At 39.3% G+C, this 14066-nt stretch overlaps 1 protein-coding gene across 1 annotated transcript in view; it reads left to right on the top strand.

The window, feature by feature from the left end:
• The first annotated feature begins 2267 nt into the window (after positions 1-2267).
• The window catches only part of vdra (vitamin D receptor a), a 167067-nt gene continuing 155268 nt past the window's right edge, over positions 2268-14066 (top strand). Inside the window, exon 1 of the mRNA XM_060937634.1 lies at positions 2268-2424. Coding sequence (XP_060793617.1) covers positions 2394-2424 — 31 coding nt within the window. The 5' untranslated portion in view covers positions 2268-2393. The remainder of the gene's footprint in view (positions 2425-14066) is intronic.

Genomic DNA, 14066 nt, shown 5'->3' on the forward strand with positions numbered 1-14066 from the left:
TGCAGATAGACTGTGTGAAGGTTACAGTGTTTTATTACGCTCTCTGTAAGAGCTGATTTGGTGCAGTGAAGCTGATACATAATTCAATTCAATGTTGTTTACATACACGTATACAGCACTTTGTAGAAAAAGAAGAAGAAGCAGCCTTTATTTGTCACATATACATTACAGTCCAACAAAATTATTTTCTTTGCAATATCCCAGTTTGGTAGGAAGTTAAGGGCCTTTCTCAAGGGCCCAACAGTGGCAATAAATATTGTCATAGAAATGTGGTTATAGATTTAGATTCCTAATGAACCCCAATGAATGATCCTTTTTGGAAGGAGTCTCCAGTCTCATCCACTTTTCCTTTACATTGGAGGGCTTTGCTCTCTCTCACTATCATGACAAGCTGCTTTTTTAGACAGAGAACACAGGTGAATCATCAGTAAATGACTGATTAAAGCTGCTACAACAGAAGTCACAACAGGTATTACTTTGCTTTGTGGATGTTCAACAACATTAACTGTCGAAGAAGAATAAAATCACTTCAGGATGTGCCGTTCTTGGAAAATGATCAATTTTGTGTTGCGTCACAGCACCACATCATTGAGTGATTTCCTATAAAAGCATGTCCTGAGGGTTTTATTCCTTACTAATATGATTGAATTTGCTGAGCCTGATTTAGTTCATTAGAAATAAAGGACAATCAGGTGTAGGTGGTGCACAGCGATAAGGTCAGTGTGCTTCAAACAGTTTTAAAAGAACACTTTCTGTACCCTCCCGTCTATTTCTTCCTTTTACGTAATGCCTCTTTATCCATGGCAGTAGTGGAGAATCGCGGCATGGTGCCTGTGCTAATTTCCATCCAATACTTTCCACTCATCAAACGCATTCAGTGATAAAGATAGACAATGGCATTTACACTGAGCCCTTCTTTTCACCCTCTGAGACTCTGAGACACTTCTGCAGCCCACATCCCTTCACTCCCACACACGCACAATGTTGGTTTTTCCAGTTGAACGGAAGGATGGCGACTCTGAAAACAGCCAGTGAATGGCGCTTTCTCCACTGACGCGTTAAACACCAAGGAAACACGAACACTGAGCTCTGCTCGTGTGATTTATGCCATCCTGGAAGATGGACAGATGATTATAGGAGCAGATTATTTGCTTGAGTACAGCATGAGATGGTGGTGTGATCATGGGTTCTCTGTGTGTGGATGTGCTATGCAACCAACAATGTCTCCTGTTTGAGCGGAAAGACAACAGTCTACCTCCTCACGTCAGTCACTTCTTTCCTCCTCGACACCCCCCCCCCCCACACACATACATGCATGCATAAGTCATATGTTAAGCCTGACTTTCAGTGTAATGTATGCTCACATTGCCTGGGTTAAATAATAATAATAATAATAATAATAATAATAATAATAATAATAATAATTAAAAAAGGTTCCACTAATTGTCACCATTACAGTCATTATAGGCATAATACATGCACTCTGCAGTGCACCTCTGTCTCTCTCTCTCTCTCTCTCTCTCTCACACACACACGTTTTTCATGTACACTGGATGTGCAACTCATATGCACATTGTTTGTTTGCCTCTCCTTTTTTTAAAGACATTGCACAGTATATCTACCTCTATGTTTGCACATTGTTTGTTTGCCTCTTTTTTTAAATGTTATCTTCATTTTTCACTCTACCTTTATATTTTGCATTCCATATGCACTTTATATTTTATATATATTTCTTTTTATTTTGGTAAGCGTAGTTTGGTCGGGCAGTTGCAAAATAAGAATTTCATTACCCAATAATAAACCGCTGTGTCTGTTATTGTGTATATGACAAATAAAAAAAATCTTGAATTCTTGAATCTGTGCTCATGCACTTGAGGGTTGAGGCAGAGAAACACACAAGCTGCAGGAGGAATCTCTCTCTCACACACTAATCAGTCACGTAATTATTTAAAATTATTTATAGTACAAATATTCTCATATGTAAGCAAACTCACAGTGTGGCTTCTTTCATATATTTGTGTATAAATAATATCACCAAGTTCATAAGGACTGGATTGTTTACCTCTTCACAGGCGAGCAGATGACGTCAGGACACACCCCTAAACGTGGATGCTGGTGTAGTCAGTGGAGTTCCATTCGCCCAATCCGAATCGAGCTGTCATCCTGGCGGACCAATCCTCGACGAGGGCACTCACAGCACTTGGATGTGATTGGCTGCCGGCGAGGAGGGTATGTCGACACGCAGCGCTGCTGAGTTGAAGGGCGGGGCGTAGCCGAGTCGATGATGTCCACCTCTTTGGTGGTTGACGAGTAGAGAAAAGAATTATATATATGTATGTGCGCCCGTTTTGTGTGGAATTAACGTTGAGTTTGAAGTGAAGACCAGTATTTGGATGGTTCGAAAGTCAACTCGGATCTCCCCTGGTAACGTATACTTTTATCCTGCTGTAGTTTTTCATGGACAAATGTTTGACCGAGTGAGTTTGGCGTGTGGCGGAGCTCCTGCTAAACGGCTAGCCATGCTGACACATAAACACTGCTAACGTGCACACTTCCACACTGCACAGCATGAGGCAGGATTTTAGCAGCGCATAGTTGCTGTGTACTCTTTAGTACGCTAGTGTGCTGTTCATCAGAAAGCGCGTTCGATTCCTGCTACAAAATGCGCCAGGAAACTAACTTGTCCTAGTTTTTTTTTCCCTCCCAGACATTTGCTAGCTTTCCTGTTGCACAGAAACACTGTTAAAAGTCCATATAATACCTCAAAACACTCAGAAATGGACGAGGTGCTCAGAACTGTACTGTTTTAGGTCCAAGTTAGCTCGTTTGGATCTGCTAATTGTGTATACAGTGATGTATAGCTGCCAGCTAACAACAAAAGTGTTATTTCTTTATTTATATTTATTTATATTAAGAGAAAAGTTTCACAGAGTTGCCTGGATAAATGTTGGCAGCCTGGAGCACTAGGTTGAGCAGCTGCAGGTCGGACAGGCGCAGTCAGGACAGGAGGAGGCACAGAGAGGAGCGGTGCAGCGGGGCTTCATCCCGAACAGAGCCCTAATCCCTTCCCCAAGTGCACTCCGCTTGGTATGAAGTCATCTTCTGGAGACCCTTAAGTAGTGCTCTATATGTCCTGTAACGAGCTATTTGGAATTCAGCCATGTTTTCTGCCCACGTGGGCTTTGGGGTGTTTTTGAAAATGATTGTATTGATTATTTTGTTGTTTTTAATTCTCAGTAATATGAATGAAATTGGTTGTTATTGCATTTCGTTTGGTTGAAGAGTAAAAATGAAATGGTCGAAAATGAGTAGTTTTTATTATAAAAAGCCACATAAATACAAAACTGCCTCCATATTTGATTTTTTTTTAAAAAAGTCTCAGTATTTACACTTTTTTGTCTCATAAAAACACATGAAATACCTTTTTTTTTTTTTTAAAAATTCACTAATCAATATAATCATAAACATTTTCCAAGCTATTTGAATCAAATTTTACTTTTTGACATTTGCCATGATAAAAAAAAAAATCCTTTTTAATCATTGTAACACAGCAAAGTTTTTTTTATACATATATCGCTTAAAATATATTTTATTTTTCAAATAAAAATATTTATATATTTAAAATATATTTTATATATTAATATTTCAAATATATCAGCATATTTTTTTATTTATATTGTTCACGGCTGTTATCAAAGTTGCCTCAGACATTCATTTAAACCAAATAGTTTAAATGTTATCATGAAAATCATAGATTTTTTTAATAATAAAAAGAGCAATTTATTTTTACTTTCAATAACATAATTAGACACTTATTTTAAAGTAGCACCATTTTTTAAAATAATGGTGCAACATGAACAGTTAGATTTGACATTGTGTTTTCTATAAAGTCGATATAAATGCATAGTTACACTCATTACTATACAAGTAAAATAAATCATTTGAAGATTACATGAAATACTAGTTTTATCTGATGTCCTCTGATAGCTGATGTTTTCTTTCGCATGTGCACATCTGAACTAATCGAGTCTGATCATGTGACTGATTACACCATCCACATAACAATGTACAGAGGAAACAGTGTGAGACAATCCTGCAGTTTACTTAATATCTGATAACTTTCTAGGAAAAATACCTTTCTGGAGGTGTAATTATTTTTTTTTAATCTAACAACCCATCTGACCGTTGCATAATTACCCATCTCTCTAATTAGGGCCCGATAACTTTTTAATGACATTACATTAATCCTTTAATCCTCTTATTAAAAGTACAAAAGACATCATCTTGTTCAATGTCATTATACCGGAGTTTAGTACTGTTTTCTGTGCACACAGTAAGAGTATTTTAAATTCTTTTTATTCTTTATATGTTCTGGATATACATTTTTCATCTTATTCAGTTTGACGTTGTTCTATATGTCAAACTGTTTTTTAAAGCGAGACGGCCTTTCGATTTCATAAAATCAGTGAAATTTAGTTCTCTCTGAAAGTTGGTCATTGTGATATGTTTATTTCTGTAATATCTCACAAAATATCAGGCCTTTCTGTGGCTGGGAAGTTATTTAATTTGAGGGGATTCCTGAGCAAATAATATGCGTGAAATCGCTCGCTTTGTGCAGTCAAGCAGACAGAGGAAGTCTGTGTGCGCATGCGCAGGTTTACCTCCTTCTTCTTTTGGGTTTTACGGCAGCTGGCATCCACAGTGTTGCATTACTGCCATCTACAGGTTTACCTTGACTGTGCACTGACAGTTACATCATTGTCGCTAAACGAACAGTTGATCACACCGAGGTGCTCGCTGATCGCCGATATTTATTATTATAAACGGTATACTGGTTTACCTCTGCTCTGTCCGTCTGAAACACCCTTTTTCTCAGCAACCACAAATCATAGCCACTTGGTACCAAACTTCAGCTTGGGGTTCTGTACCATGTATACTGTTCCCTTCCTATTTACTGACTAATGTATTTATGGAACATATAGCGTGGCTTTACAAAATTTTCGTAACACTTTTCTCAGCAACTACAAATCACAACTGCTTGATATTTGGTACCGAGCTTCAGCTTGGGGTTCTATACCGTGTATACCGTTTTCAGGTCTGTCGCACATCGACTTCCTGTTTACCAACTGAATGTATTTACAAAACATATAGGGTGGATTTTGACACTATTTATTGAAGTCAACATTCATAATAAGTGTCCTATTCCTTCGATTGCTTGCATTCTGATATAAGCAAGAGCGGGGGGATACGTAAGTGAGCAGTAGCTCACAGTTGATCTTGTTATTAGTTTGGTCCTGCGTTTTTTTTTTTTTCCCTTTACAACATGTCTTTTCTTCTCACTTTCTGTTACTGTAGTCAGTCTTCCATGTTTCATTTTTGTCCTCCATTTTCCTCTCCTGTTTCAAATTTGTATCCCGTAATGCCTTGTGCGAACGGGGAAAGCCCACCACGTGATGCATGACGTCGTATCTTGAATTGGGTTATGGTGAAGCAGGAAAAAATAGCGGAGAATTTAGGGCCACATGGCTTTAAATTCATTAATTGTTCTGTTAAAAACACCGAATAAAATTGGAAGTGTGTGATTCGAATTCAGTAGCTTTTGGTCCACTAGTCAAAAATAATTGGTCGTCAGGGAAAATTCTTTTTATGACCTAAACTTGAAAAATCTGAAAGGCAGTCTATCTTTAAGTATTAAATCAATAGCTCAAGTTTGGCAGGAACTGGGAACACTCCATGTTGTTCACATTATCCACTGCTCTCCCACAGCACTGTTAAGTTCTTGCTCCTGATTGCTCACAAGGTGTGGATCGAGTTTCCGAGTGTTCCCCATATTCCATTCTAATGCTTTCTCATTTCTATAGTAACAGCTCTTTCACAGGGACTTGTACAGCAGATGATGCACATCAATCAATTAAAAGAAAATGTAACTGTATTTGTAGAAGTGTGAAGGTGAATCTTTGCTAAGCATTAAACGTAGCTTTAAATCGATAACAAGTATGATGTGTTGCACTTCAAGAAGAAAAACATTGCACTCGGTGCCAAATACCTGTTGTGCAAGAAGAATAAAAGCCTTCAGGACATTTTGTGATTGAGAAACTTTTTACGGTGATGACAGTAACTCCACTTTGTTTGAGGCTGTATTTCACCGACTGATGATTTTCCAATAACAGCATGCTGCCAAGGAGGTAGTTTATGATATGATGTAATATCAATATCAAAAGCATACTGCAGTATAATTGATTATGATTATATATACACACACAGTGGTGCTTGAAAGTTTGTGAACCCTTTAGAATTTTCTATATTTCTGCATAAATATGACCTAAAACATCATCAGATTTTCACACAAGTCCTAAAAGTAGATAAAGAGAACCCAGTTAAACAATGAGACAAAAATATTATACTTGGTCATTTATTTATTGAGGAAAATGATCCAATATTACATATCTGTGAGTGGCAAAAGTATGTGAACCTCTAGGATTAGCAGTTAATTTGAAGGTGAAATTAGAGTCAGGTGTTTTCAATCAATGGGATGACAATCAGGTGTGAGTGGGCACCCTGTTTTATTTAAAGAACAGGGATCTATCAAAGTCTGATCTTCACAACACATGTTTGTGGAAGTGTATCATGGCACAAACAAAGGAGATTTCTGAGGACCTCAGAAAAAGCGTTATTGATGCTCATCAGGCTGGAAAAGGTTATAAAATCATCTCTAAAGAGTTTGGACTCCACCAATCCACAGTCAGACAGATTGTGTACAAATGGAGGAAATTCAAGACCATTGTTACCCTCCCCGGGAGTGGCGGACCAACAAAGATCACTCCAAGAGCAAGGCGTGTAATAGTCAGTGAGGTCACAAAGGACCCCAGGGTAACTTCTAAGCAACTGAAGGCCTCTCTCACATTGGCTAATGTTCATGAGTCCACCATCAGGAGAACACTGAACAACAATGGTGTGCATGGCAGGGTTGCAAGGAGAAAGCCACTGCTCTCCAAAAAGAACATTGCTGCTCGTCTGCAGTTTGCTAAAGATCATGTGGACAAGCCAGAACGCTATTGGAAAAATGTTTTGTGGACGGATGAGACCAAAATAGAACTTTTTGGTTTAAATGAGAAGCGTTATGTTTGGAGAAAGGAAAACCGTGCATTCCAGCATAAGAACCTTATTCCATCTGTGAAACATGGTGGTGGTTTGGGCCTGTTTTTGCTGCATCTGGGCCAGGACGGCTTGCCATCATTGATGGAACAATGAATTCTGAATTATACCAGCGAATTCTAAAGGAAAATGTCAGGACATCTGTCCATGAACTGAATCTCAAGAGAAGGTGGGTCATGCAGCAAGACAACGACCCTAAGCACACAAGTCGTTCTACCAAAGAATGGTTAAAGAAGAATAAAGTTAATGTTTTGGAATGGCCAAGTCAAAGTCCTGAGCTTAATCCAATGGAAATGTTGTGGAAGGACCTGAAGCGAGCAGTTCATGTGAGGAAACCCACCAACATCCCAGAGTTGAAGCTGTTCTGTACGGAGGAATGGGCTAAAATTCCTCCAAGCCGGTGTGCAGGACTGATCAACAGTTACCGGAAACGTTTAGTTGCAGTTATTGTTGCACAAGGGGGTCACACCAGATACTGAAAGCAAAGGTTCACATACTTTTGCCACTCACAGATATGTAATATTGGATCATTTTTCTCAATAAACAAACGACCAAGTATAATATTTTTGTCTCATTTGTTTAACTGGGTTCTCTTTATCTACTTTTAGGACTTGTATGAAAATCTGATGATGTTTTAGGTCATATTTATGCAGAAATATAGAAAATTCTAAATGGTTCACAAACTTTCAAGCACGTGTGTGTGTGTGTGTGTGTGTGTGTGTGTGTGTGTACACATTTGGAAACTCACTAGAAGTTGCTGATGGAGGGTTAAAATTTAATTTTTAAAAAAAAATTATATTCTCTTTTTTGTGTTAACTATTTATGTAGATTTTATCAAAATAATACTCTCACGTTTTTCTTTTTTGAATATCAAAAGTATTTTTTTGTAGACATTGAAGTACCATCAAACAGCAGACTTTTCTTTCTTTCTTTCTTTCTTTCTTTCTTTCTTTCTTTCTTTCTTTCTTTCTTTCTTTCTTTCTTTCTCCATATCATGTATCGTAGAAATGCCTGCACGAAGTGTGAGCTGATATTTTTGTCATATTGGCAAGTGTTTTATTCCTTATTTGTGACAGTTCTGCCTCATTTTATAGAAGCACAGCAAGATAATGAAGCTGTGATTGCAGCTTGATTCACCCTCTAAAACTTTGACCAGAAAAGGAGGGGTTTTGACCCATTGGCACATCGAGTGTTTGTTTGTCGAGCAGTGTGTGGTAACCTATGATCCCTGTGATGTAACTTTGCTCATGTGCATCGCTGCAAAGGCTTTGGTTGTGTGTGGGATTCCAGTTTGGATTGTGAACGCACGCCGGTATGGTCCCTCAGATGCAGAAAGACACAAATTGTGATCTTGCAGTCGTTTTCCAGTTTCTAGAGCCATGAAAGCAGTGGGAGTGTGCAGACGTAAACAGGACTCAGTGTGGTCTCGTGCACAGTCCTGGCCCTGGATGATCAGGACGGGATGTGGCAGCGCTGCCATTGTTCTCACTCTTTAACCTGCGTTTACGCACTGATTCAAATCTACACTTTTTTTTTTTGTTCTGCACGTTGTGTATCTTATCTTTTCCTGGAAGCAGGAAGCAATTACATGTAATTGGTCCATTCCTCCTCGAGCCTGAATTCATTTCTGCAGTCTTTTATGCAAACCTTCACCACATGTTTGATAGCGTGGTTCAAATCTATAAACCTCAGCAAGGGCCCATATACAGAAAGGAAATTTGATTTGATTTGATTAGATTTCAGTGTTTTACTGTGTTGTTTTAAATGAATAGCCTTCAGACTTAAGAGTGGAGTTGGGAGTCACTGTTCCTGGTTTTGTGTACTGATAAATATCATGCTGAAATAACAGCATGAAGTAACACACAAATGTTGTCGTTGTTGTTGTAGTAGTAATAATAATAATAATAATCACAATCGACCGGATAGTACTTTTGTGCAGAATGATACAGGAGTGGACACTAATTGACACAGCTGTATCAGCAGATCAGAACATCATCAAGACTGAGGAAGAGAAGGTGAATAAATGTGTGTGTGTGTGTGTGTGTGTGTGTGTGTGTGTATATGTGTGTATATATATTATCTCTAGCCGCTTTATCCTGTTCTACAGGGTTGCAGGCAAGCTGGAGCCTATCCCAGCTGACTATGGGCGAAAGGCGGGGTACACCCTGGACAAGTCGCCAGGTCATCACAGGGCTGACACATAGACACAGACAACCATTCACACCTACGGTCAATTTAGAGTCACCAGTTAACCTAACCTGCATGTCTTTGGACTGTGGGGGAAACCGGAGCACCCGGAGGAAACCCACGCGGACACGGGGAGAACATGCAAACTCTGCACAGAAAGGCCCTCGCTGGCCACGGGGCTCGAACCCGGACCTTCTTGCTGTGAGGCTATATATATATATATATATATATATATATATATATATATATATATATATATATATATATAAAATCTCTTGAAGAATGCAAAGACCTTGCATGAGAAGTTAGATCTGCCTGACATCATCGGAAGTGCACAGTCATCAGCCATCCTCAGAACAGCTCGTGGGTTGTGGAAAGTGTCATGACTCTACGTTGCAGGAAGTAGCCGAGACATGACTTAGAAAACCTAGTAGAACATCAAAGAACTGGACAAAATCGCATAATAATAATAATTGTCAACGGCGGCTGTCCATCGCTAGCAATGATGACTGCTTCATTAGGATGCGCAGAAACGCACATGGGCTGCGAGACCTGCACCAGAGCGACAGTCATCCACAGCAGTGGCACGAACGGCCTGGCTGAGCTGCCATGGGATGTCTGGCTTCGTTGAGCCCTCGTATACTCCCTTTGACGCTTGTCTTCAATTGCAGACACTGAGCTTTTAACTATGCTTCACCATGTTGCTCTATCCGAGGCATCTCTTTCCCACATCTGATCGATAATTCCGGCATTCTTCATGTTCCTCTTCAAGACGTCTTTGTACCTCGGTTTCTGTCCTCCTTGTGTCCTCTTTCCTTGGCTCAGTTCTCCATCGAAAATGGCTTTGGGTAGTCATGTGTCAGGCATGTGCCAGATGTGTCCAGCCCAATGAAGTTGGGAGGCTGTGATTTAGGGCTTCCACACTTAATGTATTGGCTTGTCTGAGGACTTCTGCATCGGGGACCTTGTCCTGCCATCTTATTCTGAGGATTTGACGCAGGTGTCGTAGTTGTATCCTAGTCAGTTTCTTGAAATGTTTACGGTAGAGCATCATGATAAATAATAATCTTAGAAATGCACATCAGCAGGAGAATAGAGATGGCGTGATATGACTTTTCTGATACTAAAACCATGAGTATCAGTTGATATCTGATAGTTGTTGTGTTTTTTTTTTTTTATAAAGTTTTCTTTAAAAAAATGTTTTAAAATAATGTTTTGGAAAAAAACCTCAATCACAGGTAAAATACATACGAAAAAACACAACTTGCACAAAACTGTAGCTTTCACAAAGAATCGCTGGCATTGCAAAATATAACTATAATGAAAATCAAGATCCTAAATCCTAAAAAATCGCAAGGGATACATGTAGAAGTTCTGCAACTTTTCTATCTGCTCCGCAGAGTTTCACGCTCGCATGAATAACCTCTGTAAAAGGTGCACGTGTTCGTTATTTTGATCGACTAAACTCTTGAAAGCTCTTTTAGTGAAGTATGAGCATTTATGCTTTGAATCCGATCTAAAAAGAAACTATAAAGTGACCTTTTAAAATGAAACGAATTCCTGCCGAAATACTTTACTGCTGTGCCGAAACGTATTTTGTGACTTTGATTTGTTGATGATTTTTTCATTTGGGGTGTGGTCAGTGTCGGACCGTCAGTTAAGTAAGGAATAAAATACAACACGGGCATGTAGTTTATTAGGAAAATAATCAGTGGTGCAGCAGTGGGATGAGGCCAACATGAAGCAAGTGTGATTAAGCAACTCTGATTATGCCGCAGCAATGTGCCGATGAGTCCAATTTTTATTTAATAAAATATGACTAATGACAGTTGTACGATTTTATTGCTTGGTATCGCTTATAATATTATAGCAGCTATAAACAGCCATTCCCTCACCAGCCCGTCTTGAAGGTAATTCGACAAAGAAATTCAGCTCGTCAGACTTCAGTGTGGCTGATAACAGACTATTACACAGTGTTGACTCTGGAGACTCCTTGCAAAATTTGCTAAACAAATGACTCCTTATAGAAAAGCTCCCTTGTGAGTTGTAACTAATAAAAATACTAAAGCGACTCCATTAATACAAAAGTTGCAAATGGAGCTGCTGGTATAGATAGTTTTCACTGACGTCACGGCATTCCGGGGAACGCCCCCCAGCCGCCATCTTGGTGGGCAAACAAAACGGACCATCGCCACTACCGGCTACGTTATCTCGGATGAATTTATGAAGTTATATAGTCAGTTTTCTAAAATAAAGATCAATGTCGGCAAAATCAAGCAAACGGAAGTATATAGATACATTAGATGACATCTCGACAACGGTATGCAGCCAAACTGGCCTTGATTGGGGGAATTGACCCCTACGAAGTGGACAAAGATGCATTTTCAAGTGACTATGCAGGGCTGCCAAAGCCTGAAACTGCCAAAGCCTGCTCCAAAGCCTGAAACTGACTTCATCAAACTTTAAAGGCTGTCTGATATATACAACTTTATATATTCACAGCGCGCCTTTTGGCGGATACCGTCTGAATCGCGCAGATCCGATTTTTTTTTTTTTTAGGGGGGGCGTTGGAGTGTCTGATTATAATTTCAAAGTAAATTCTGTATTAAAATTACTAAATAAGCAAATCCATTACAGTCCATGAAACAGGAAGTATAAGGACGAGAAAAAAACAGTTTAAGTCGGGAAGCTGCGCACATTTGCGCAGTCCTGCACACCGCTCGGGCTACACAAATGTGCGCAGCTTCCCGATTTAAACTGTTTTTTTCCTCATCCTTATACTTCCTGTTTCATGGACTGTAACGGATTTGCTTATTTAGTAATTTTAATACAGAATTTACTTTGAAATTATAATCAGACACTCCAACGCCCCCCCTAAAAAAAAACAAAACAGATCTACGCGATTCAGGCGGCATCCGCCAAAAGGCGCGCTGTTTGCATCCCAAACACAAATCAAATCATACAGAATAGACCTAAAATGTTTTTCAAAAATGACCCTTGCGTGAGTGAAGTGACAAGTTTCAAACAGAAATGTGACAAACGAGCGATATTAAGTGTACATTACAATGTAAACGTACACTCAGCGGTTCCAGTTAGGCATTCTCCAGAGATTGTTCACATGATGTTTTGGTTTCCAAAAACAAACTTAAACACAATTGATTGTTTATTTAAACAACTTATCACTTATAAAATTATCGGAGCAGACTTTGCTGTGTTTGGAAAGCTGATAATCCTTGCGGTTGATTCTCGCAAGCCATAGATTTCTCCTTTGTATGCTGAGTTTGTTTGCTCGCCTTCGTGCTCCCGTACAGTGGGAATTCTATAAAAGCTCTGCTTGACTTCATCATCTGACCTATTACAACAGCCGTGAATACAAGAAGTGTGCACCATTGCTAGCTTTAAATAGTAGTAATGTAACTATAAATGTAAATAATATATAAATGAATGTAACTCGCGCGCTACAATGTGTGCTCAGTGACCCGTACGGTAAGCTAGCCCTCCAAGATGGCCGCCACCAGGGAATCCCCGACTCTGTGACGTCATATGAAAACTATCTATAGAAAATTAATCAGCACCTTCTGACCAATCAGAATCAAGAATTCATCAGCATGGTGGTATAAATATTTGTACGTCTGCATGGTGATGTTTGAAATATGAATTTTGCTTTATTCGTATGGTGGAAAAGAATAGTAAAAGTGACTTTTGCATGGTTTCAACACCAGTTTGTCTGAGAATGTTTGTAAAAATGAACCGTTTCTATCCAGTGTTGCACCACGAAAATCTTTTGTTTTCAAATTTTGCGTTTGCTGCCTTTATCTCAGACGGCCACAAAGCTGACTGAAAAGCAAGATTTTCATCCTGTGTGTCCATTCATGTTGTTGTAAGTGACGGCTCAATCTCATTAATTACATGTATGAACGGCTTCCCCCCAAAAAAAGCTCTGAGCCTGGCTCTCCTTCAGTTACTGGGGTTTTATTCTGTGACAGGAGTTGTTAACCATGCTGTTAATTCAGTCAGCAGTTTCCTCTTTCAAGGCTGGCAGAAATATTACTTTATCAAACTGCGGTCAAAATTGTGTTTAAAAAAATGATAAACAGTTTACAAAAATACAGCCAAGCCGGAAGGTCTGCACACCCCTTTCACCTTCTCCATGTTTTATTACGTTACAGACTTGTTCTACAATAGATTGAGTTCAATTTTTGTCACAAAATTCTACACAAAATAGCCCATAATGACAAAGTGAAAGTAGGCTTTTAGAAAATATGCAATGTTGTTTTACTGACAAAAATAGGTTATTTAGGGGTTACATATCTGTGCACACCCTTAGCCTAATACTTGGTTGATGCACCTTTGACAGAAATTGCAGCTTCAAGGCGTCTTGGGAAAGAAGCTACGAGCTTGGCACACTTGTTTCTGGATATTTTTGCCCATTCCTCTTGGCATATCCTTGCAAGCTCCGTCAGGTTGGATGGGGAGCATCGGTACACAGCCATTTTCAGCTCCTTCCACAGATGTTCAATTAGATTCAGGTCTGGGCTCTGGCTGGGCCACTCAAGGACATTCACAGACTTTCTCCAAAGCCACTCCTTTGTTCTCTTGGCTGTGTGCTTCGGGTCGTTGTCATGTTAGAAGGTAAACCTTCACCCCAGCCTGAGGTCCACAGCGCTCTGGAGCAGGTTTTCTTTAAGGATCTCTGTGTACTTAGCTGCATTCATCTTTCCCTC

This window comes from Neoarius graeffei, chromosome 13 (genome assembly GCF_027579695.1).
Source record: "Neoarius graeffei isolate fNeoGra1 chromosome 13, fNeoGra1.pri, whole genome shotgun sequence".
In the NCBI taxonomy this organism is placed as follows: Eukaryota; Metazoa; Chordata; class Actinopteri; order Siluriformes; family Ariidae; genus Neoarius; species Neoarius graeffei.